At 48.6% G+C, this 26953-nt stretch overlaps 1 protein-coding gene across 2 annotated transcripts in view; it reads right to left on the bottom strand.

Moving 5' to 3' along the window:
- Positions 1-25582, bottom strand: part of DPF3 (double PHD fingers 3) — a 285740-nt gene extending 260158 nt beyond the window's left edge. For both annotated transcript variants that reach the window (XR_008687334.2, XM_055437076.2), the window contains exon 1: positions 25522-25582. Coding sequence is in view for 1 of the 2 variants with exons in the window: in XM_055437076.2 (XP_055293051.1) it covers positions 25522-25553 (32 nt within the window). In the remaining variant the exon portion in view is untranslated. The remainder of the gene's footprint in view (positions 1-25521) is intronic.
- Between the last annotated feature and the right edge of the window lie 1371 nt (positions 25583-26953).

Here is a 26953-nt window from a genome sequence, read left to right as displayed (position 1 = left end):
TTTAGGCCTTTCTCAAGCAAATAAATAAGTTCTAATGAATTTTGAGAGGGGAGGAAACCTCATTTCATTTTTCCTCCCTCTTACCCTCCCTAAAGCAGAGACCACCTCCCCTCTTCTCAGGCCCAAAGCTGGAAAACATCCGAGCAAAGGATTCCAAAGGGGGTGCAGGTACCATCGGACCCGAAGGCAGCTCCCGCCCGCAAGTCTGCGGGGAAGATGATGGAGAAAGGGAAGAGAAATTAGCACAGAGATTAGAAACACATGTTTGAAAACCCCCTCCCAGGCCATGAGTCAGCTGAGTGAAGCTGGCATAGGGGTGACAAATTAATTTCATGACCTTCTCCCTTTCATCAGGAACTGCGGAGCTTTAAGTAACTGATGTGCAGAAAGGGGGCATGGACGTCTGCCCGTGTGTCAATAGAGAGAGGTCTGGTAACAAAACAAGATGCTTTCCAACGCGACACGCATCAAACCACCTGCTGTGTGCCCACACAGTGCAAGGTGCTGGGGACCCAGGAAGGCTTAAGATACAGTTCCTTTGTGCGAGGAGCTTTAACAGGTGGACGTGACCAGCCCAGACTCAGCTCACCACCGTGCCAAGTGCTCCACTGGCATGAACAAAGTGCTATGGGACCCACAGAGGGGCAACTGACTCTGGTTGGAGGTGGCTGAGTTCTTGAAGGGTGAGTGGGAACCAGATGTTCACCAGCGAGAGGCGTAGGAGACAGAGGAGGCAGAGATGGTCAGAGAAGCAAAGGCCCGGAGGTGGAAAGTCCATGGTGTGGCATGATTCAAGCTCAGAGTTCATGGACAGGTGGTGGAATGTGAGGCTGAATCGTCGTGCTAGGGAGTTTGGCTCCCTCCTCTGGGGAGTGCCCCCTGGCCCCTCCAGTAGGGCGATTCCTCCCCTCCTTTGTATCTCACCAGGCCCTGTACACACTCCCAGCCCAGCAGGGCCTCAGCAAAGGGCGTCAGCAGTTCCCTCTGCTTGCAATGCTTTTCCCCCAGCTGTCTGCACGTGCCACTCCCTCTCATCCTACAGGTCTCTGCTCAAACACACCCTCTCTAGGAACCATCTTTGAATGCCCTCTCCAGAGGGCAACACACGCACATGCGCCCCTCACCCTCGCCGTATTTCCCCACAGCATTTACACCTGCGTTTCTGTCCACTGCTGGGCTCCTCCGCTAGCATGCGGCTTCTATGAAGGCCGGGACCTTGCCTGACGGACTGGCTGTATCCCCAGCACCTGCAGTGAGTAGCACATGGTGGAAACTCAATAAATAGTTGATGAATGAATAAAAAGCACCTGTAACACTTGAAGGTCAAGGTTGTTTATATCTGGATCCACCTACGAGGTTGAAAATTGATATGAAAGGAAAGACTGTGCTCTCAGCTCTCTACCCAGCACCTCCCACAGGGCACACAATTGGCACTCAGTAAATAGGTAATAGATGGGTGGACGGAAAGGACAGATGGATGGATGGATGGATGGATGGATGGATGGATGGATGGATGGACGGGCAGATGCAGGCATGGATGGACAGACGGTTGGGTAGATGGGCAGGATCTACAGTCAGTGGTGCTGGTGAAAGTTAAGAGAAAGCAAACAGTGCAGAGCTCTCCCTGTGGGTGGGGATAACTTGACATGGGGAGAGATTACAGGTTGGGAAGTCAATTAGGAAGGTCCTGCCAGCATCCCTGTGAGCGCTTCTGTTGCCTGAATGAGATGCGAATGGATGAGGGGACGGAGTCCAGAGGTATTGCCAAGGTTAAGTCAACAGGACTTGGGGACTAAGTGTATATAGGAGTGATGAGAGAGAAGAGCCAAAGACGACCCTGAGGTTTTTGTTTAAATGATAGTGAACCCCAAGAGAAAACAAGCAGCTTAAGGAGAAGAAAATTTTATTTAGAACATGAATTTGAGGAGGGACAACCCGATGGAGTCAAATAGGCAGTAGGACAGTCAGGAGGGGAGATGATCAACTCATGAGTGCCAGCAGAAGTCATGGGAATCCGCTTATTTATTTCCACATCTGCTGCTGCTGCTGCTGCTAAATCGCTTCAGTCGTGTCCAACTCTGTGCGACCCCATAGACGGCAGCCCACCAGGCTCCCCCATCCCTGGGATTCTCCAGGCAAGAACACTAGAGTGAGTTGCCATTTCCTTCTTCAATGCATGAAAGTGAAAAGTGAAAGTGAAGTCGCTCAGTCGTGTCCGACTCTTAGCGACCTCATGGACTGCAGCGCATCAGGCTCCTCCGTCCATGGGATTTCCCAAGCAAGAGTACTGGAGTGGGTGCCATTGCCTTCTCTGGTTTCCATGTCTGAGCAGGTTCCATTGCTCCAGGCATTTACTATGTGCTGAGACCATGGATGCTGCAGTGCCCAAGACAGGTACGGTCTGTGCTCTCGCGGAACATAAATTCCAAGAGGAAAGGCAGACATAAGACAGGTAAACAAATGCATAAAGATAATTTCTGAGGGTTGTATGCACTGTGAAAAAAAATATACCAGGGTAATGGGAGAGTTATGCAGGCACAGGGGTGGGCGGCAGGGAGCGCCTCAGAAGAGGTGGCTTTCATCATGAGGAGGCCGAGGGCAAGGATGACAAGGAAGTTCCTTGCCTCGAAGCTTCGATTTTCTTGAACAACTCTGGGGGAAATCATCCGCTGAGAGGGAGAGGATGGCGAGGGATTTCAGGTAAACGGCAAAATACTGAAACAAAGGCTGTCAGGAAGAAACGGGAAGGGGTGAGAGAAGAGAAGAGCGATGGGGCACCAGGGCCCAAGCTGACACCGTGACTGTGAAAGGGGGCCTGTCGATGCAAAGCACGGCATACTTCACAGGTATCACATAAGGACAAAGCGCTATGTCTCTGCAGCTCGCCTGACACCCTACTTGGTACGAGATGGGTTTGCCGGAGTGTTTATTTGATTTTAATTAAGTTTGATGGGCTGTGAGGATTTTCATTACTCGGTTTGACCAGGCGCATTCCCACCGCCACCCCCTCAGAGACCCCAGTCACTTCCTGCCGCAGCTTCCCCACTCACCCCATCCTGCAAATTAACCATCCTCAAATGTCCATCCTGCCATATCTAAATAATGCCCCAACACCTACAGATCCGCACCACACTTTTCACACAGGTGTCTAGAACAGGTCCTCTGCTACCTGTCCAGCCCTCTCCCTCCCAACTACTCAGCCTGGCTGCTTTTCACACTTCCTTTTTGAACCCAGGTTCATTTGGATGGACAGACCCAGGTCCATGCCTTGGGTCTTGGGCAAGTTCCTTAAACTCTTCAGAGTTTTCTCACCTATAATATAGTTAATACTGCCTGCTTCCTAGGAGGATTAAATGAGTTCATGTGTGCAAGCACACAGCACAGGGCTGCCAAGCAGACACAGGTGTGCAAGAGATGGTAGCTGGAACGAGCATGACGCTTTAAAAGCTGCCGTGTAAGGTGCAGTTATTGCCACATCTGGACCACAGCCGCACACGCAGAAGACCCCGGGTCCGCGGCCACTGATACTGTTACACGTGCTGCTTTGTGATTCACCTTCTGGTTTCCACTATGCTCTTCTTTAAGCTTATCTTAAAAGTCAACTTGCATCTTAGCATCTTAGAGTCTCCCCCTTATATTAATATTCAACATATGTCTTGTCCCTCAACTAGACAGAAAGTTCCCGGAGAACAGAAAGCGTATCTCCTGCATCTCAGTAGCCGTCTCACTGTGAAGTACAGAGCCTTCCGCTTTAGGGGGTGCTAAAGAATTCCTGGTCCACGTGCAGTGCTGAGAGATTAGCTCCCCTCTTAAAGGAATGGCGTCTTTATCCTCAGCTCCCTGACTTCTGCCCACCAGTCAATACCTGCCACCACTCCCACCTCCTCCAGGAAGCTGGCCAGTGAAACCATTTCTTCCTTTCTTGAAAGCCTATGACACCTGCTAATATGTCATATTTTGCTTCAGGGCTTCTAGCATTTTAGGGCAGGCAGAGCTAAGGGAGACTGAGCATATAGCCCACTTTGCTTTCACTCATATGCTACCCTGCAGGCTCCACCAAGGTTTTTTCCCACAAAGAGGAAGCAAAAGCTGAGATGGTCAAATACTGGTATTTCAACCACCAGGGGTCTGGTGGGGTTTCTGTCCCATAACTTCATGCTGGGAAACACTGGAGCAAAGATGTCGAGAGACCCTCGGTTCTGTGTAAGGAAGGCAGGACTGGAGGACCTGCCTCTTATTAACTGTGCAGAGCCTGAGGACTGTCCACAGAGCTTGTCTGGCCTCTTATGTCACGTCAGACTTGTGAGGGAGACTACCAATGGTCTCCAAGGTATTTCTTAGATCTACAGATCCAAGCACAATCTCTGTCTACAAGCTGTTGTGTTGACGAACAAATTGAATGAAAAAAGTTTTGTCCCTCTCCAGTCATTAGCTGGCGGGGTGCTTTGAAAGCTGCCTACTCTCCTGTCAGGTATTTCGTCCAATGGACACAGAAATGAGAGCATCACAAACCTGCTATATGGCACAGGGAACTCTACTCAGGGCTCTGCAGTGACCTAAATCAGGAAGAAACCCAAAAGAGAGGGGATATATGTATACATACAGAGGAGCCTGGCGGGCCACAGTCCATGGGGTCGCAAAGAGTCGGACACAACTGAGCAACTAAGACTGCTACTGTAGCTGATGCACTTTGCTGTACAGCAGAAACTAACACAGCATTGCAAAGCAACTATAATCCCACACAAAATTCTTAAACAAGTCAGTAAATGACAGAAGAAACTAGAGTACCACAGAGCAAAATCTGAACACCTGAAAAGATGCCCACCCTTCTTATGACTGTGAAAGCCAGGTTGGGTGACAGACACATGGAGATTCTTCACGCTATTCTGTGTATTTTTGTACAGGTTTGACATCTTCCATACTAAAAGGTTATAATAATTATATATATATTAATCTGTATACATATATATTATAAATAATAATTATAATAAACTTACCGAATTCCACCCTTTCACATATTAATTGGATGTTCACTTTTTAGGTGGATCCCCTGAGCCCCAAAAAACATATTGGATTTTTTTTTTTAAAAGGAACTTCACCTGGAAATTATGTCTGTCCTTTTTAACCTTGCGCACCCAGAGGTGGGAAGAGAGGAAAGCAAAGGAAAGCACTTGGTGTCAGACATCAGTTGGAGTTCCATCCTCCCACCAACGCCATCAGTTAACCGAAGTTACCTGAGCCTTATCTCCTCGAGCACATTACTGTGAGGCCCAAAGAAGACCTTCCGTGCCTTGAAAGCACTTGGCACCCATCTACCCCCCCACCCCCACCCCCACCCCCAGCACACACACATTTAAAGCATCATTGCAGTAACTGATGTAATGTTGGTGTGCAGGGCTGGAAGAACAGCAGTTCTCAAACTAGAAAAAAAACAAGAACCAGGCTACATGGCCTCACCCCTGAGATTCTGACTCTGAAGGTCTAGGAGGCAGCCCAGGAATCCACCTTTCAACACTCACACCCAGGTCCCTTGTGTACAGGGTTTTCAGGCCACATGTTGAGTTGCTCAAAGGACAGTTGGAGGAAGCAGCAGGGAGAGCAGAGGGAAGCAGACAGCTCCAGACTCTGCCTGGGAGGAAAACAGACCTGTCCCCAGTATCAGAAACCTCCAAGGATGGGGGCGGGCTGTCAGCTCCTGTAAACAACCAGATGGGACTGGGAACGAGTGGAAACAGGGAAGGCAGTTCAAGGGGACGTTTTACTGTCACACACTTGTCCAGCTCACACCTTGGCCTTCATGGACACGCACACATCATGTTTTTATTTCCCAAATTTTACCCAGAAAAGCCTTCTTAGAAGCTCACTCATCCCTCCCTTCCCAGGCTCTCTTGCTAAATCTCCCCGTAGCCAGGGGGCAATTTTTAGACTATGAATGGAACTAAGTCACTTCCTGACTTCAACCCTGCCGTGGCTGCTCACTGCTCTTAGGAGAAAGTACACACTCTTAAAATATCCATCAAGGCCCTGCATGTTCTGGTCCCTCCTGACCTCTCTTACCCTATCATTAAGCCACAGTTTCCCTTTCTCTCTTGCACTCCAGCCACAGCAGCCTTCCCTGGTTCTTCCAACATGCCACTGGACCTTTGCACATGCTTGTCCCCCTCTGCGTGCAATGAAGCATTGCCTCTTCAAGGAAACTTTCCCTCAACATACCAGACCAGAACAGTTCCCTCTATCACACTCTCTTCTATCTTCCTGGACTTTCCAACATAACACAGATTCAACTTTTATTTATATATGTATGTGATCAACGTCTGTCTCCCCAACTGGACCACAAGCTCCACAAAGATGGGGTCTCTATCAGTTTTGCTTATCACTGTATACCCAGTGCCATAGTAACTGGTACCTTGTGCACACTTGATTAACGTTAAGTGCCAAGTATACCACGGCCTGGAGAGATGTATGGATGAAAAAGAGAAATGACACACAAAACTGAAGAAATTCACGATGCAAATGGCAGGCCAGTGTGAGATGTGCACTTTGTCCTGGGTGCGCAGAGCTGAGAATCTTCTCCAGTGTTATAAGGATGGTGGTCACTCGATGTCACAAGATGTCGGGCACGCTGAAATAACAGCATCTGTCCAGGGCTGTCCCCAGAGGATGAGGAGAATGTGACTTACCCCTCGGGGAATGTGGGGGCTGGAAAAGAAGGCCAGAAGAGATTGCATGCCCAACTTCTCAATGCCCTTCCTGTTATCTCTCTGAAAACGTAGCTTTGTCCCTCACTATCGGGACTCCGAGAGAGAGAGCAGGGAGGAGAAGGTCACAGACGGAAGGGATCTGCCTCTCTCCTATCTGGAGCCACAGAAACAGGCGAGCTCAGGTTATCTTGGTGTTCACTTCTGTTCCCTAAAGAGAAGTGGGGGATGGGACGGATGGGAAGATTTAGACCAGCCAGTTTTGAAACACTGTTTTTTCGCTCGGTCATCGGACACAGGCCCATTCAAGGGAGACAAAACAAGCTGAAGTTTAGATTCTCTGACCAGGCTATTGAGTCTCATCAATTACACCTCGTGGAAAAAACTTTGGACAGTTAAAAATAACATAGGGGTCTGGTGTTTGGAAGATCTGGAGTTTGGAATGCCAGCTTGTCAAGCACAGCTCGCTGCCTACAAAAAGCGTGTGCTGGGAACATGTATACATACACCCACCCACCGGGGACAGGAGGGCCGCGATGAGCAAGGTGTCTGACAAAGGGGCGGCCGCCCGCATGGGCGCACAGACCAGCTCCCACCCTCACCCGCTTTGGTCTGAAGGCTGTTCAAGCCCTTTTCTAGGGCAGAGCCCATTCAGGCAGGAAGCACTTGCCTCCCCCTTGGAAGAGGCGGCAGTGACTGGAAGCAGGAGCCCAGAGTTCAGTCACAGCACAGCTCACCTCAGTGGTTCTGCATCTGTGCAATCGTTCCTTCTCAGAAAGACCCAAGATCAGTACCCGTCCAGCAGCATGCAATAGCCTGAGCTCCTGGACAAAGCGTCCCAGAGATAAATCCCTCTCAAAGTCTCTCCTGGCACTTTCTAAGAGTTACTGACAGTAGCGCCACTGAATTCTAGAACTTCTTTCTGCTAAGAAAATCAGAGCTCCTCCTACTTATTATCTCATTTTCCTTAAGATGCCAGGTGGGAAAAAATCAGCTAGTGTGTCTGCATTTCGCAGATAGAAAAGCAGAGTCACTGCCAACATCTATTAATATTAAGAGGGTAATATGGGCCAACTCTTCTAACCCTAAATGTATATTAACTTGTTTGATTCTTCCAACAACCCTCCAAAGGCAGGAACCATCTCTCCCACTTGACAGATGAGGACTTTGAGGCATAGAGCAGTGAGAGATCCTGCCCACAGTCACGGGGCTTGGATGTGACCCAGACTCTCCAGCCACATGGCCACTGCTCACCACCCTCTCACTCCCTAGGACGGCATCTGAGCTCTCCAAGGAACCTGAGGACTGGGGTGACACAAGCCTATCAATAAAGCTCCCCGGGGCCCAGGCCTTTTAGCAGGAGGGAGTGGGCATTGGGTGGGCAGTTTGAATGAGTATCAGGGGGCCTGGGTAGGAGTGGAAAAGAACTACCTTCAAAATAAACTACCTCCATCCCCCGGGGGAAGAAACACAGTCTTAGAGACTTGCAGCCTCCCTGCCCCCCACCCCCACCCCACTCCCATTTGAACCATGAGACTAATCCTCGGAGCACTAGACTGTGATTGCGCTATGAGGGTCAGCATTTAGGTTTTCCTTCCTAGAATGGACTTGTATGGTTTACTTATAACCATTTATGGGCGGTTTTCATTGTTTTTGTAAAGAAAAGGGGTGGAGATAAAGCATAGAAAAGGGGAAAGACTTCTAGATCCAGCACTTGGATGAGCTTTATCCCATCATCCTGCCTCACTTGGCATATCTGCCTGGATGGCTGACCAAGGCTGTCCTGTACCTGCTGAGGTGGGGGGCTCATACCAGCCCAGGCCCCCTAGAGTCTTCCTCTGCCTTACCTCCTCTGGGGGTGCCCTGGGAAAAACCCAGAACACACAACCAAGGAACCAAAGAATCAGTGAGACAGAGTCCCTGCAGATGACAATCCTCTCTACTGAGGGACACATAATGACAACCCACTACCTCACCCTGAAGCTTCTCTTTCAACCTCTGAAGTGTTCAAGTTCTTCCTGGAAACTGGCTGTCAAAGTACAGCTCTGCTCAGACAAACCCGGCCCCAGGCTATTTCCCATTTTTACCTCCTATTCATGGACTCCTACTTTCCTGGTAGCTTGGATGGTAAAGAATCCCCTTGTAATGCCGGAAAGCCAGGTTCAATCCCTGGGCCGGGAAGATCCCCTGGAGAAGAGAATGGCTACCCACTCCAGTATTCTTGCCTGGGAAATCCCATGGACAGAGGAGCCCAGTGGGTTACAATCCACGGGGTCGCAAAGAGTCTGAGAGGACTGAGTCACAAACACGTTCACTTTCATGGACCCCCACTCCCATCCAGCCAAATGGACCCATTTGCTGCCCTCCACACGTTGCTTCTCAACTGGCCCTTCCCCTCCAGTTCACACCACCACAGGGGAAGATTCTCTAAAGAGTCACTCAGATGCTTTCCAAATCTTTGTTCACAGCCCTTTCGTGCCCATCCTTCCCCATCCTCCCCATCCACTGCTCCTAAGCCTCACCAGATCCCTCTGCCCTTCCAAACCCAGCGCAAAGCCACCTCCTCCCTGAAACCTTCTCTGACACATCCCCACTGCAGGGCCGCTTTCTCTCCTCCAATTTCACAGACCCCTCAGGGGCTGAACTGCTTACCAAGCGCAGTTCTTCCCACAAGGAAACCTCATGGTCCCTGTTTCCTCTCTCCCGCTTCTCACCATTTGCTCTGTGCAAGCTTCGCCTTTTCCTCCTCCCCACTCCCTGCTCCCCTGTTGATGAGAATGAGTGTGCCTTCTCAAGGACGAGACAGGATACGCTTTCCCTCCTTTTGTGCCTCTTCAGCGCTTTTTGATCAAGGTGCAATGCACAGGGAAAAGGAGAAAGATGTCAGTGGGGCGTAGATGAAGAGGGCAAGAGGTCAGAAGGAAACCCAGGCGAGAGGTGCAGACCTTGATATGAAGCATCACACGGCTTATTCCTCCTTCTAGGGCTCCCAGAACGCTGGGGAGCCTTAGGTCTGAGTCAAGAAATGAAATAAGCAGCAGAAAGCAAAAGAAAAGAGTAACCAGTGGGCTTTCCCTTCCTGGGGGCTTCCTTTGTGGCACAGCTGGTAAAGAATCTGCTTGCAATGTGGGAGACCTGAGTTCGATCCCTGGGTTGGGAAGATCCACTGGAGAAGGGAAAGGCTACCCACTTGGGTATTCTTGCCTGGAGAATTCCATGGACTGTATAGTTTATGGGGTCACAAAAAGTCAAAAGACACGACTGAGCGACTTTCACTTTCACTTCCTTCCTGGGTATTTGAAAAGCTACCAGAGAGCCTGGAGGAGAAAAGCCAGGAAGCTGGACTGCCCAAGGCTGCCAGCTCTGGTTTGTGGAGAAAGGTGTGGACCTCCCAGAGCTATTGTATTGTACAGACCAGTTCATCTGGGTCGCAAAGAAGACAAGGAATTCTTGGAAACCCTGGGCAGTGTTAGAGACTGTTGCATTGATCAGAACACATACTAGGCAGGTAATGAGTGAACACAAATGATCACCAGAAGAGGGACATATAGAACTGGGTCTTCACAGTTAGCATGCGTGCGTGCATGCCAGGTTGCTTCAGTCATGTCCGACTCTTTGAGACCCTATGGACCGTGGCCCACCAGGCTCCTCTGTCCATGGGATTCTCCAGGCAAGAATGCTGGAGTACGCTGCCATTTCCTCCTCCAGGGGACCTTCCTGACCCAGGGATCAAACTGGTATCTCCTGCAGCTCCTGCATGGCAGGCAGATTCTTTACCACTGAGCCACTGGGGAAGCCCCCTTTCAGTTAGGCTGATCATCAAATGATAAAGGAATCCTGTTGCTCCAAGGATAGCAAGAGTGAGCTCAGTCTCAGAAAGGTTCCTACATTCAGACTCACAAACCGGCCAGGCTCCATCCCTCCACTGTGCTGACTGGGATCTCCAGCCCCTGAGATAGCAAAGAATGCCCCCTGGTGTGCTGTGGACCAGGGAACTCTGGGAGCTTCCCGAATTTCATCAAACTCCATAGATCATTGCTCATCTCAGCTACCCTGTGCATAACTGACCTAAAAGCGAGTGATCCAAACCTGTTTCCCATCCCCCAGAGATGTGTGTAATTAGATAAAATGAGGACAGAATATGTATAAGTGTCTGTTACACTGGGATGGCTGCCCAGAAAGGAAATGAGCACGAGGAACTGGACAGGCCCATGTGTACCCTCTGTACCAAAGGGCTCCACCCAGGATGGAAGGAGAGGTCACTTTCAGAGTAGGTGCTGGTGTGGTGTGACCCCTCTGAATTCACAAACTCGTTGGTATGGTTCTGCTCCTCCAGCCTATACTTTGTGCACCATCAGCATTTTCTTTCTAGCTCTCCACATTGGAGGATGTCTAGCGGATGAAGACTGATTAAAACTTGGCTTGAATAGCCTGTCTGTACCTCTGGCCCTCGCCTTCCTCCTGACTCAGAACCAGGCCTCCCCAGAGCCCCAACACCGAATGATCTGGAGGGTGGAAAAGCAGCAAGAGTTACGAGGACAGAGATTTCCCTCTCTCTCAATATGAAGAACAAAGCCCTTCCCATGATCCCCAAGGAGATCCAACCAGTCCATCCTAAAGGAAATCAACCCTGAATATTCATTGGAAGGACTGATGCTGAAGCTGAAGCCCCAAAACTTTGGCCCCCTGATACGAAGAGCCAACTCATTAGAAAAGACCTTGATGCTGGGAAAGACTGAAGGCAGGAGAAGAAGAGGATGACAGTGGATGAGATGGTTGGATGGCATCACTGACTCAATGGACAAGAGTTTGAGTGAACTCCAGAAGATGGAAGGACAGGGAAGCCTGGCGTGTTGCAGTCCATGGGTTCGCAAAGAGTCAGACGTGACTGAACGACTGAACAACAACAACATGATCCCCAGGCCATTATTTTTTGTTTCATTGTCAAATAAATTTACCTGCGTTGAATGTGTTTGGGATGGAGTCATAGGGAAAGTTGTATCTACATAGGCATGATTAAAGTACAGGAAAATTTCTTGAAGAATATATACCTGAAAATAGTGACTGGGCCACAGTTACCTCCAAAGTTCAATGAGACAGGCAATAGACTCTCCCGGGACCCCAACTTTAGGTTAAACCATTGTTGTACTAGCACCTCCTGATCGCTTCCATCTTAAAAACCCATAAAAATCCTCAGGTGTAAATAAGGCTAAAGGAAATCCCATACACAGCTGAGCACAAAGTAGGCACTTAATAAAAGTACAGTTGATTTATCAGTGACTACTCTCAGGCCCCAGGTTAGTTAATCCCTGAAAGAAGGCAGAGTAAAAAGACTTGCCTTTAATTCCCAAGACCAAAGGGAAGGAAAGCCAAGTTTTTTAGATCCACAAGGATGAAGTGGTGAATAAACAAGGGGCTAGAATAAATGACGCTGACAGCCATCACAGCCTCACATGACACGTGCAAGCAAGGTAAGCTTGTGCCTATCTTCCAACTCCTGAAGTTGAAGAATTTGGGGAGAGTAATTCTGCTGCCTCTTCCAAATTCCTGCCAGGGAGAGAATGAGAAACAAGTTGATTTCAAAGAGCTGGAAGCAAATTAGGCAGGAAGAGCCTGCTGGTTTCATTTGCTCGGTCATCCCACACACATTTATCAGACATCCATTCTGCTAGATTCTGGGCTTCCCTGGTGGCATGGTGGTAAAGAAGCCACCTGCCAATGCAGGAGACACAGGAGATGCAAGTTTGATCCCTGGGTCAGGAATATTCCCTGGAATAGGAAATGGCAACCCACTCCAGTATTCTTGCCTGGATAATCGCATGGACAGAAGAACCTGGTGGGCCACAGACCATGGGGTCATAAAAGAACAAGGACAATGCTAGATCCTAGGGACAGAAAGGCCCAGGCAGCCACCCTTCAACCTTCTAGGGCCTTCCATTTTAATTAAACAGTGTTAAATGTTTCAGTGGCCAGGAGGGAAGTATCCTTGGGACTATGGGGCCAAGGGCAGGGATGGCCAATTCTACCTGAGGGTAGCAAGGGCTTTGCTGGGGAGGAGAGGACTTGGAAGTGTCTGGAAGATGAGCAGGTAGGTGTTCATCGTGTGCAACTGGGGCAGAGTGGGGCTGAGGAGGCACGAGCCACTTGGTGAGACTACAGGAGGGGTGGGAAGGGTGAGGGACCTCTGATCAGGGACATAGAAGCAGCCTTTCAGGGTAACAAGCTCACCCACATCTCTCGATCTAAGGTTCTTAACCTGGAGCCAATGGTCTCTAGGGCATCCACTGATGGGTTCCTCAACATCTGTGAAATCATAAAATCAGATGCAGATATGCATTTTTTCTGGGGAAATGATCCAGAACTTTCACAGGATTCTCAAAAGGGCCTGTGATTGCCAAGGAAAAGTGAAGAAGAAACACTCAATAGGACATTGAGTAGCCTGAATACCAAACTGTGATATAGAAGCCATGGTTTCTGTCTCTGCATCCTGCAGAGAGCTTAGCACCTGACACGTCACAGGTTTTCAAAGCTAGCATACCTCAAGGGATAAATACAAGGACATGGGAAGAAGTCACCATTGTCATCACCAGAACAAACACTGTGAGTACAGACACGTGTGTGCCAGTTGGTGGGCTGGGTCTTACAATCCAACACCTCTTTCCAGAAAGGCACACAGAAAAATATCTTCTCAACTTCCTGTTCGAAGGATTGTAAAGCCAAATCCCTAAATGTGGATACAAGTCACCCAGGGCAATTCACTGCAATTCCCCAGATCAGGCTCAAACTTTAGCTGGCAGTTGCCTAGCAACGAATAACCCCAAAGACACATCACCAAACCGAGATGTCAAAAGGGTGTTCTGTAGAGAAGTTGGTTCTGAAAACTAGCCCCCATGCAAGTTTGTCTGCCAGGGCCTCTCTGGGACTGTTGGGGGAAGAGGCAGACTTTGCAGCCAAAAGGAAGTTGGAAGTCGGGGGTGGGAAGGTGTTCAGATGGTGGTATGTAAGAAGTGGGCGCAGAAACAGAGAACCAAGGGTTGAGGGAGCAGGCACTCTCAAACAGAGAAGGCAACTGGTACCTCTGCAGGCCCTCTTTCAGACCGTACCTACAAGTACTCTTCTTTGCAGTTGCGGGGCAAATTCCAGCCACATCTAAAGACATGGAAAGTGGCATGAAGACTTGACGGCAACCATTTCAGTATTCTTGCCTTGTGAACCCCATGAACAGTATGAAAAGGCACCTACCTCCAGCCCCATCCTGAAGTCATCCTCCTCCAGTGAGTGAGTGAAAGTCGCTCAGTCGTGTCCGACTCTTTGTGATCCCGTAGACTATACAGTCCATGGAATTCTCCAGGCAAGAATACCCAAGTGGGTAGCCTTTCCCTTCTCCAGGGGATCTTCCCAACCCAGGGATCGAACCCAGGTCTCCCACATTGCAGGTGGATTCTTTACCAGCTGAGCTATCAGGGAAGTCATCATCCTCCAGGGAGTTCCATTAAACTATGTCAGGTTGGAATGGGCAAGATGACAGACCTCCGGGCCCTGGAAGCAGTTTTTAATCCAACTCTCCAGGGCACTCACTCCCTCACAGAGGCAGCAAGCATGAAAGAGGCAAAGAGATTAGAAAATTTTCACTTTCTAAAGTTCAGATTTTTTTCCCCCCTTTAATGAGAAGCTCAGAAACTCCTTCAGCTAAGTCAGGTGAGACTGGGATTCCTAAGACAAAAGTTCTCATCCAAACCATGGCAGAGACCAACGCTAGGCACCTCTCCGTGTGCCATGGTAGACAGCGTGGGAAGAGAGGGTGGCTCTTCTTCAGCACCCTTTCTCCTGGAAGGCCTTGGGGGACAGGGGAAAGGGGCACACAAATAGATCAGTCTGGAAGCGATTCAGGAAGAACAAATGCGGAAGTCAAACAACAACAAATAAGGCGGATATAAATCCAGATAAAATATTAAAATCATTAAAGGGCTGCTGCTCCCTGAAGATTGGGAAAAATGAAGAGAGTTAATTAAAAGCAATCTCCATGCACTGCTGAGCCAGCCGGCCCTGATAAATCAACAGCTGGGGCTGCTGTAGAGGGCGGTCAAGGGGCTTCAAGAATGGGGGGGTGGGGGGTGCTGCCTGGGGGAGGGGATCCACTGCCAGGACGGCAGTGACGTGGAATGGAACACAGTGACTTAAGTTTCATGTCTTAGTAAATATTTTATGACCCCTGAATAAAACTGCTTTTCCGAGGGGGGAGAACTTGATCATTTGGATGAACAAAAAGTGAGGAAGAGGGAGGGATGAAGAGGTATTGTTTGTTTAAGGCATTCTTGGGACCTTGATGTCTGCATCTCTGATCTTGCCCCCAGGACAGAGGCTTTTGCTTTTTTCTCTCTACCTGATCTGCACAGGTAGATGCATCTCCTAAAATCTCTCTGAAAAATTCTGGGCTATGTTTCTTTGGGGAGCTGAGGGAAGTAGTGCCAAGTCAGAGAAAGGAATGAAGAGGAAGAGGAGATGGAAAAGACCTTCAAAATTCTCATTGCTGATCCAAGCCAGACTTTCAGCACAAAACTAAAGGTCAGTGGAAACTGTGGGAACTTTCTTTTTTCTTTCTTGCTTTCTCTCTCCCCCCACCCCACCTTTTCTTTCTCTACTTCCTTCCTTCTCCCTTGTCTCTGCAGTCAGATAAAGTTTTTGTTCTTCATTTTAAACAAAAAAGAGCTCAGAATTTTGGGGGCCAATCTAAGCAAAAAAAAAAAAGAAACCCAGCAATTTTGGAGTGTTACAAAAATGGCCCTTCACTATTCTAAAGGAACCCTCCAGTTCTCTCTTGATGGAAGTATAATCAAGAGAAATGATTGGGAGAAAGTAGGGTTTTTTCCCTCCATAGAATTGGGATTGGAAGGGGAGTGTGTGCATGGGGAAACATAAGGAATTATGCATTTGGATATGCATTTTAATTAGGTGGACAGAAGCAGCCGCCTGTTAATTTTTCTTGCTTGTTTCCACTTAGCATTCATCACAGGCAGAACCACCATAGAGCACTCCCACGATAATAGATGGTTCTGCATTGGCTAAGTCCTCGGGGAAAATAATTAGCAGGAGAGAATATATTCTCTCCACTTCGGCTACCCCATCCACCCTGCCCTCCCCCACCTCCAGCACCACATTGCCTCCCCTCCCCCCCACCCCCACAAACAACAGTGGTTTCCCCAGACACCTAGGGGAACAGTCCGCCTCCTGGTTTACAAGCATTTACTTTGTCCTGTCAAAGATCAAGGATCTGGAAGGAGAAGCAGACAGACTGGAGTCCTTCCTTGGAGTGGAAGGTCCTAGAGGCCTAGAGGGAGGCTACCATGCTGCTTAGTACCGAGGAGCAGACTGGCAAGCAGGACTGGCCAGGACAGGATGAAGAAAGTTCCGAAGAGGATGAGACAGTTCTCACTGAGCTCAACTAACAGCCAAACAAAGACATGTAAAGAGTCCTTAGTTGAGGAGAATGGGAGCAAGGATGATATTTCCCACTTAATTTGCTTTTATAAAGTACAGGAGTGCAGTGTTTCTGCAGCAAACTTGAATCTGAAGCATTTCCAAGGCTGGCAAATAACTCTGTTATTCTGAGATCTGACCCTCACCACCATGCTGCCCACAGTCTACTCATGTACAAAGAATTCATTCTTGCCACTGACCCCTTACACCAACATTGCACCCTCCTTGCTCACTAGCAGATTTAAACCCCATCCCCACCTTCTCCCCTGCTCTCTCCCCGGAGTCTTCTCGGTAGAAGGACCCAGAGACCAACGGATGACCAGAGCCCAAGTTCCAGGAGAATGCTCCCTCTGCCCACCAGCTTCTGTTTCCTCTGATTGTAGATGGACTCAGTATGGGGTTGACAATGGAAAATGAAACGAAGGCTTCCCTTGAGCTCCTATTCTCACCTATTTCAAACCCGGAAGATGGGAAAACCCCACTGAGATCCCAGGGCTATTTACACACAGCTGGATGAGTGAGGTTTTGCATTTCCTGAGAAACAATGGTTAGATAGGATGTGTAATGCCAGGATCTTTTCATTTATTTTAGTTTTAATATAGTAAAGTGATGTTTGATACATGCGATATTGTTGACTCTCCGAGAAGGCCTCAGTTAGCTACGGGAAACTTTGCAGCTCTAGTAACACCTCCCGTTTGTACTTTACACTTTCCGAAGTGTTTTCACATCCATTGTTTCAGTTGGACCCTTCAGGGGGAGGTAAGCAGGGCTGAGTGCAGGGAAGGGAGGCCAAAGGAGGTAAAAGCCCTTCTCACCTTATGAAAAGATAGATCAGATTTACTACCTCCTGACTTTCAAGCTATCCTGGCATCCCAGGTGCTCCCTCCACCTGAACACCTGCTGCCTGAGGAGACCTCCACTCTGCCTGGGAAACCTTCGCCCCAGGCCCACCAGGTGACCACGAGTGCCACAGCCTCTGGGGCCTCCCCAGACCCAGACCCTGACCCCCAAGGGGAGCCCTGCCCTCAATGGGTTGGGGGTAGGGGGGTGACAAGATGAAGGCAATCCTCATGGCTGGGGATAAAAGAAGTGAGTCTCTGAGTTCCCAGGGCATTTATCCCCCACCCCCAAAACAGTGGTAGTCCTAAAGGAGGCGGAGGGTAAAGAGGTTGAATTCTATGACACCATGAGTATTTTTTTAAGTTTAGAAGAAAGGAGTTGCCTGTACTATCTAGACATGTGATCCATGAATTTTAATAAGTCTAAAAATGAAGGTTGGGGGTGGTCTAGGCATATACCCCAAAGAACTGAGAACAGGGATTCAAACAGCTACTTACACACCCATGTTCATAGCAGTATTATTCACAATAGCCACAAGGTGGAAACAACCCAAGTACCTATCCCTGGATGCATGGATAAGCAAAATAAGGCATATATGTACAATGGAATATTACTCAGCCATAAAAAGGAAGGAAATCCTGACACATGCTATAACACAGATGAGCATTAAGAACACTATACTAAGTTAAATAAGCCAGTCACAAAAGGATAGATATTGTATGATTCCACTCATATGAGGTGCTTAGAATAGGCAAATTTATACAGACAGAAAGTACAATGGTAGTTACCAAAACTGGGATGGGGTGGGAGGAGGATGTCCTCATTAAAACAGGGGATGTTACTGTTTAATGGATATAGAGTGTTTTTAGGATGATTTTTTAAATTCTGGAAATGAATACAATGAATAGTTATACAACACTATGAATGTACTTAATGCCAGTGAACTGAACACTTAAAAAAAGGCTAAAATGGTATGTCCACATGTCATACATGTTAAATATACATGTTATATATTGATATATCTTACCACAAGTACAAAAAAATTTAAGGGACTGCCTCTGTAGGCTGGAGGTCAGGGTGACCATTTTGGTTTTTTGTTTCATTTTGCCTAACTCTCACAATTCAGGCTTCTGTGAATTCTCTGATGTCTTTAACAACCCCCTCTTTCTCCTTTAGAGGTGTCGAAAATTGCCAAGGGAGCTGTCAACCAAAGGAAAGCCTGATAATAACGCCTCCAGAGGAATCTGGGATGCTCTGGAGGCGTGTCACTGAACGAGAGGCAGTGAATTCCACCTTAGACACTGCTGACACCCACCTGCGTAAGGCCAGACTCTGTGTGTCTAATGGACACCTCCACTTCCTCAGCAGCAGCACGGGGTACAGCAGAGGAAGCTCCCTGAGACATCAGTACAGGCCCACCTACCGCAGTTCACTGAACGGTCAGGTATTTGCAACTGCCCAAATGGAAATGAAATAAGCATTTATTTCCATGTTAACTGGGATGGGTGCCATGTTAGAAGAAGAGTAGATTGAAGGAGACTGTAGATAAATGAAATCCAGAGAAGAAAATCTTTTGCTTGGTTCCCTTTCTTCCACCACACATTTACACAAAACAGGAAGAAAAAGATAGATGTTCTCAATAATTCTAGACTTTTGCACAACCAAAAACTTAATCTGAGTGCTTGTAAACAGAAAAAAATAGGGCAATTAATCTTCTCATTTCTCCTTCCCGTCTTCATCCTCTGGTTGGAGTGTTAATGAGGAGAAAAGTGTTCAAAAGGGAGAATCAGAAGAAAAGGCCACGTTCCAAATGGGCCACCACCTGGTCCTCAGCCTTGGGCCCTGAGAAGAGAGAGATCAGAACCCGAGTGGTAACACAATGTGGCAAGACTGGGCCGGAGAAGACGAAACTACAGGCGAGTCTACCGGTCTTAACTCCCTTTTAGAGCCACACTTCAAAAATGAGAAGAATTCAAACACTGGTTCCTAACTGTCCTCCTCATCCTTCCTAATCAACCATAGTCTAAGAGCCATCAGTACATCACCCTCATCTTAAAGACAAGGAATATGTGGCTCATAGATCTCATAGCTAGTGAGCGGTAGGGCTGAAAACTGAGCTCACATCTCTGGGATCCTCTCCCTGAAGCTTTTACTTCTGAAGCTACAAATGCATAGCCACTGGTGAGAAACAAACGTGTAAGAGGGACAGAGTTTGAGATAAGGCCGTACGGATGACCGGCGAAAGTTTGAGGACTGAAAAACCTTTTCTGGTGGAGCTTCCAGTTGAAGTTAATACCACAGCAGATTTTCGAAGTGAATAACAATGAGAAAAACTCACTCATTTCATAGCAACCTGAGATGACGGCAAGCTCTGGACTCAGGGAGGGAGGAGAGGATGCAAAGGGAGTTAGACACGCACCATCATTGTTCCTTGGACTCAGAAATAAGGCCTGGGGGTGGAGGTCTCAACGTGGGCTATTTGAACCCCATTATTAGGAGCTCTGAGTTTAATCCCCTGCCCCTCCCTGCTTCCAAACACAGTCCCCTAAATCTTGGCCTGCTCAAGGCTGCTCTCTTCCCTGGTAACCCCCCACCCACTACCACTATTCACAAACACACAACCGAGACATTCCCAGCACAGGTTGCCCCCTTCTCCCTCCCCCGACCCAAACACCTCCTAACCACTGCTTTTAAAACTCCGATGCAAATCACAGGCTTCAAAAACCTTCCTTCAGTGACAGTTTTACGATGCTAGCTCCATTCATCCATATGGGTTGACAGACTGTGAAACACTAGTAACCGGACCAATAAGAAAAACAGATTACAAAAACACCGCAACACCTCATCTCTCCCCAGTTGCTCACACAAACCAAAGAAAACTTTCAACTTGCAATAGATCATAACAGTCTCTCTTACTGTTAAACAATCATCTTCTCAGAGTTCCAGACCACACAGTAGTTTCATCCACTTACCTATCCCCTCCCCCATCCCCTCTCCCCAGGCCACATTTTTATCTTTTCTTGTTAAATGCCTACATGTTTAAAGATTATTTAATGCTAGGGTCATGCTTACATAGGTCCCTGCTGGAAAACCATGGCTGGGCAAAAAACTGTTTCAGTGGTTGTGGCATTTCTTTGGTCAAGGGCTTGCCACATTGGGCTACATTTGTCTTCTAGTGACTTTCAGAACACTCAGAAACCACAAAAGTTACTTTGCAGAGGTTGGGATAATAAACAGGCCTGAATTCTGATGCTTCTCCTGACCCACACCCAGCACCACTACAATCAGGGTGGCTGCACGTTCAATACTGAAACATCAGCCTCAGTTTCCTTTCTTTTTCTGGTGCAAGCTCAAAACAAAGCTTGGTGACCACGGCATTTTACTTTCTGCACTGATCTGGGCAAATGGCTCTGGAACAGCTTTAGATATTATGGTGTTTCTCAGATGTACCTAAATTTCAGCCACCTGCATGGTTCCAAAAAGACAAAGGAGGATGAGAAGTCTCCAATTAAGTTGCCTCTGAATTCCAGGCTACTTTCTAGAACTGGCTTCCCTGGTGGCTCAGAGGTTAAAGTGTCTGCCTCCAATGCAGGAGACCCGGGTTCGATCCCTGGGTCGGGAAGATCCCCTGGAGAAGGAAATGGTAACCCACTCCAGTATTCTTGCCTGGAGAATCCCATGGACAGAGAAGCCTGGTAGGCTACAGTCCACGCGGTCGCAAAGAGTCGGACACGACTGAGTGAATTAACTTCACTTTCTAGAACTGAGCAACTCCCGTTCAACTAGAGACCTCTGAATGTCTCCCAGGTGGTCTGCAAGCCCAGCAGTTTTCTGTGACGATGGCTTCATCTGGGTTCTGGCAGAAATTAATAACCTTTATGGGTATCTCATCAAAACCAGACATTCTTCTCACTGAAAAATAATGTGTGCTAATGAAGTTTGGAGAATTTAAGGCTTCCCCCGCCCTCACCCCAGTGGCAACCAGATGCAGATGAGAAGGTGGTTCTTAGGCATCTGTTGGCTTAAAATGTCCGAGGGTCCTTTTTCATAAGGGGCTAAAATAATGTCCATAAAATGCTGAAAGCTCACAAATCCCAACCCCAGTGTTCCCCATTTAGTACTTACCCATATCCCCCCACCCCAACAGAAAGAGCCAGAAGCAGATTAGAACCAGGAATGTGTCCCCTCTGCGCCATCCTCTCTGATAATCTAAACTGAGTGCCACAGCAAGAGTGAGGTCTGGCTTCTAAGTGGCAACAATTTCACAACTTTCACAGGCACAAAACCACTTTAGATTAGAATACATGGTCTCCAGGTCAGAGAATGAATAAAAAGATGAAGATCTGAGGTCCATCTATACACATGACCAGATGTTTGACCTTGGCTGAGTAAGTATATTTGCTTCTCCCAGAGTTGCGTCCTTAATTACAAAACAGAGATTAAAAAAAAAAAAGCCTCCAACCAAGGGAAACTCCTTACAAAAAAAGTTTTAATACAACTACATAACTGGATGTTCACATGTTATAGGTATGACCAGTCTACTGGCCTCATTATTTATAAACAAATAGTTACTTGGGATAAATCCCTATTGGTTTATATGGGATAATTAAATAATAATAACAGTTACTCTTTTCTAAGCAGGCAGTTAGTATAATAGATATATATGTGCATAATCCAGTCTGGCAGAAGGTGGCAGACATTCCCAGTTAAGTGCATACAAACCAGGGTTTTGATAACTTAATAAAAGAGTAAGTTGTTTAAAGTGTTGATAGCAGATTTGGGAGAGGGTGGTTAACGTGAAGCAGAATATCAACTAAGATTAGAATTTATATTAAAAGTATTATGTTTGTCAATCAACTATGCCCCAATATAAATTTTTTTAATTTTTTTAAGAATATTGCAGGGCAAAAAAAAAAAAGGCATTATGTTCCCAAGGTATGTAGCAATCAACCAGAACATGATAGGTAATGTGGCAGACTTACACATAGACAAATGGATTATCAAATCTATATTTATGTTACCTACATGTATTTACTTCCCTACATGGCCCTTATCTTGCTTGTCCATGTAAAAATTAAGGGTGACTCACACATCTAGGCTCAGACAATGTAGCTGCTAAATTAAATAATGTGCAATACCTATTTACACATCATACATGTCCATCGATGCTTTCATATCCTATCTGCCCAGATGTGACTGCTTGGTTGTGGGCCCACCTGCTGCGTTTCCTTTGTGATCTGATCAGTCCAGGCGGCTCCTGTTTCTGCCTCTAACACCCTGTTGGGCAGTAATAAGATGTTAAAGGCGACAACTGACAGAGAAGCCAGGCTGTCAACTTCAGAGAGGAAGGGGCTGAAGGGTACAAGGAGGAGGAATAAGAAAGGGAGTTGAAGGGAGATCAAAGACAGGCAGGAAGAAAGCTGAACTGCTGAGAGAGGAGATGTGGCTCCAGGAGCTTGGGGCCCAACAGAAGACCCCAAAGCAATGAGATTCAAACTGTGCCGTCCAGTTATTCAAGCTATTGAATTACTGAATGTTCCATGTGGAAAAAGCTGGTATAATGAAAAATGGTCCCTACGCAGCTTAGGCAGAGCCCTAAAGAGGTGTTGCTTGTTTCTTCCCAGAACATTACCTACTGCCACTTTATCCCCAGTCCTAGAGGAAACCTTTGTGTGACCAGCTTCTATAGGGGGCGTCCTCGGTGTTGGCTTTTTTTTTTTTTTTTTAAGGGAAGGAAGAAAAAGACTCTGAACGCACACAGAGAAAATGCTAATGTTGTTCAGCTCCGTTTCATTGTCAGGAGGGACACAGGAGGATAAAAACATAGCTCTCCAAACCTTTCTCCCTGCTCCCCTCCTCCCAGCACCACCATCCATTCCTTCCGCTTGCTGTGTCCCTGCGCTTTGTTCTAATTTATCCCATGCATAATTTATTCACGTGTGTATTGTTTCCTGATCAGCAACTTTTAAAAACAAATGAAACATATAAGATGCTCTATTAAACAGGTTGTTTTTCAAAATAAAGGCAGATGATGTAGGTCTCCCTGTACCGTCGTGCATGCTCCTGCGTTTGGAGTTTAAAAACCGTCTAGAGCGCAAGAGGCTCGGCTGGTTGGTGGTATTGTTTACACCCCCTTACCCCCAGGGAAAGGGGTCGGGATGCAAAAAATGAGCGGCTAATTATAAATGACCATTCAACTGCCACCTAGAAAAAGCCGACTGGAATGTCGTGTGTTTGTGTGTGTGGACACGGAATTACAAATACATCACATTGCAACTGTTTCTAATTATACAAAGTACAAGTGTAATAATTCAGAACTAATTCCAATAACCAGCCCGAGACTCTGTCCCTTTCTGCACTTCTAACCCCACCCCACACATACACCCTCCCCCCAAAACGCACCCTTCAGCGGTCCAAAAAAAAAAAAAACAGAAACAAAAAACTGGAGCGGGCAGGAATGAGTATAGAGATATTGCGCCCGACCGCGCATAAGCGGGTTCCACGGTAACAAGGGTACCGCTTTCCCAATAGGAAACAAACCTGGCGCACAGGCGAAATAGATTTCTCTAACTTGAGTTTACCAGGAGGCATCCGCCCCGCTATGCGTTTTCGGATGGAAATGTGAAAACTGCAAATCAGCTGTGGGCTCGGTTAAAAACTCACAGCATCAGCGATGTGGCTAGCGAGAGCGACGAGGAGAGGGGATGCCGCGAAGTTACGCCCATTTATTCTGCCATAAAACATTTGCTTTCTTGGGTGAAACGCTGTGGCGTTCAAGTGCAGTGTATCGGAGCTTCCGAGCGAGAATTGAAGCCGAGAGCTGCTCTCTAATCAGCCCCAGCTTCCAATGTTCTGTTAGCAGCGTTAGTGTGTGTATATATATATACATGTAAAACTCCGAGATCTGGGACATTCTTACCCTTTTCCCCTATGACCGATAGGAGATAGCTGGTGCAAACACTTCCCATTCTCTCGGCGCTTTCCTTCGCGTTAAGAACCTCCCCCACCCCACCCCAAGCTACCCTCCTCCCACCCCGCGTGCGAACCTGGCTTTCAACTCCTAGGGGAGCCGCGGGTGCGGACGCGGAGGCGCTGAGTTGAAAGAACCAGAGTGGGCATCCGCCACGCACCGTAGAGAATTCGGCACGAAATGCCCCACACACACACACACACCCGCACCTCCCTCTCTCCTCTCGCCCGCGGCTTCCAGCCCAGCTGCGAAGTCCTAATCCCAGGCGCGCAAACCCCCCACCCACCCACCCACCCACGTCGCGCCGCGATCCGGAGGGAGCGCCCCGCTGCCAACATCACTGCCAGTAGCACCCCTTTTAGAGCGATGCTAGTTTTCCGAAGCCACCCCCGGCTCCGCGATCGCGAGCGGACTTGGCGGCTTAACAGTTCCACCGACTGGAAGGAAGGAAGGAAGGAAGCCAGGATAAAAAGGAGTGGGGGAGGAAGACGGGCAGGAATTGGCTGTGGGACCCGGGGCTGGCCCCGGCGTGTCCTCGCCCAGCCCGCCCCCCTCCGTCCCGGATCTGGGCGTCCGCTCAAAGTCTCCCGGCGGCGGCCAGAGGCACCTGCCCCTCGCTCTGGCCGGGAGCAGACGCTGCCGGCTCGGGCGCCGAGCTCCCCAATAAACTGCCTCTCGCTCGCCTCGGCTATTCACCCGGAGGAGCCGAGAACACCATTCATGAGACCTGCAGCTCTTCCCTGTCTCCAAATCAACCTCAAGTTAACCCGAGTCGTTCATTTACTACAGCCCATTCCCGGACAAACACACCCGTAGACACACCGGCGACCGCCCGAAGCGCCGTCACGTTCCCGGGAGCTGCCCCGGCAGGAAAGCCCCGGGCAACCACCTGGGCCCCAGGGCTCCCGGGACCCGCTGCTCCCCCCTGCGGTCCTCCCAACTCCGGAAGGTTTGCACAAACTCCCCGCAAGCGATCGGAAGGCAGAGAGCGCCCTGCAAACTCCGGAGCTGCCGCGGTCCGGTCGCCCGGGAGGACCTAGCAGCCGGGCTGGGGGCCGCGGGCTCCGGAGGCGCGGGGCTCAGCCAAGTGCGCCCAAGGCAGCCCCAGAGTACGGCGCTCGCCCCCAGCAGGGCCGGCCCCGCCACCCCCGCGCCGCGCGCCGCGCTCCCCGCCCCGCGAAGCCGGGGAGACTCAGGGGACCGTGCTGTCCCCGAGCTGCCCACGATCCCCTAGCTGTAGAGCTCTCGAGCGCCTGGCTCCCCTACCGACAACCCCTCTCTTCTCGGTCCGCCAATTTAAAAGAACACAAATGTAACAATTTTCTCCTTGTTAATTGCATCTCCTGACATTTCTGCGCGTTGGGGTTTAAAAAAAAAAAAAAGATGAAGAAGTAAGAGCTGAAAGAAAAGAGAGAAGCCCCGCCACGGCTGTAGGTGCCTGTAAGCGCTGTGCATTGGCAGCGCTCCGCACGCAGAAGGCGCCTTTTTTTCATATTGAAACCACGAGGAATATGTACATTTTTTAGTCTTACTTACGCTTTCAGGGGGTTGTGAATGACAGTCGCCATTTTGCTACAATGTAACAGAATATTGTCTGTCTCAGAGTTCTAAAGGTTCGCTCAGGGGAAGCGGAGAGCCAATCAGAGCACGGGATACCGGCCCGCCGGCCAATCGGCGCGGCTGGTCGCCAAGTGGGCGGAGCCTGCACGGTGGTAGTTATTAGGGGAGCTGTCAAAGCCCAGAGGTCACTCCCTTTTGTAGAGCCCGAGAGCAAGCAGGTCTTAAAGGGGCAGTACCGCGCGAGCACCTCCTTTTCGGATTGGGGAAAGTGGAGACGCACGGAGAGTATCTTAGTTTGGTTTGAATCCCTACTTTCTAAATAACTACAGAGAGTTGCGCTCCTGGACAAAAATATTTAAGTACTGGATAGAAATAGTTAAGTATTGCCAACAAACAGCTGAACTCCATTCATTAGCTTTTGGCTTTGCTGTTACGTTCCTAAATCCCCCAAAGGGCAAATCCCCTTGTTCCCGTGCAAAAGTTGAAAGGCTGCCGTTTCGTCTAACACGTGTCCTGTCGTTTGCTAATCCTCTGGGTCCTGCGGCTTTTTTATATTCTCCTTCCCGAAGTGTTGTCTTTATCTCGGGCACCTTCCTTCTTGGCTTCTTGACCTGCCGCCGCCGTTCCTGGCAACTCCAGGATAGCAGCTCCCCTCCCCCTGGAATGTCTCGATGTCAAGCCCGCTCCCGGGGCTTTCGTTACGTAATGCGCGGTGGTCACTCTGACGGTTCCCGACTACCTCCTCTTCTCACACACACCAGAAACTTCTGAAATGGTCAGATTCCGGCTGACTTGGGAGCTAACTGGGCCCTGGCACCCTGACCTTTAGGCTTAGGGAAGAGGAGATTTAAAGGAAATTTGCAAACTTTCTGCTCCCAGGAAAGCGAGTAACCAGCCAAAAGTTGTGGAACCTAGGCTGGATGTTGCCAGGGTCTCTTTCGGGGAGTAGCACACACGATTCTGGAGTCACCTTAAGCTGATTAGATAGAAGGTGAAAAGGCTTTGCTAATGAATAATCCGATGTGACCCGAGGCGTTCAGAGAGTCTCTGTCTGCTTCAAGCCAGTGCGAACTACTCACTGGTGAACCCCTGACAAAATCAGAAGACTTCTGCGAAGCCAAGCTTCCACTGGGCAGCCTGGAAGCTCTGGGGGGATGAAATCGCACTAAATCATGAATAGCGGCCTCGTTAGCATACAGAAATCTGGCTCCCGTTCCAAAGTTGTTTAATCAGGTCAAATAGCTAAGATAGTGGGGGAGGGGTGAAAAAAGGGGAGAGGAGATGCCAAATTGCCAGTTTTTCAAAACTGTGCCCTCTCACTTCCTTTCTCAGTGCTGCTCTCAAAGCAATGGATACAATAAATAAAAATTGTTTTATGTTCCAGAACTTTCAGAATTCAACTCCATAC

Source organism: Moschus berezovskii, chromosome 9, assembly GCF_049115385.1.
Source record: "Moschus berezovskii isolate FMDL1 chromosome 9, NW_MosBer_1.0, whole genome shotgun sequence".
Classification (NCBI taxonomy): domain Eukaryota; kingdom Metazoa; phylum Chordata; class Mammalia; order Artiodactyla; family Moschidae; genus Moschus; species Moschus berezovskii.
Note: the sequence above shows the minus strand (reverse complement) of the source record. Positions and strands in the feature narration are given on the sequence as shown.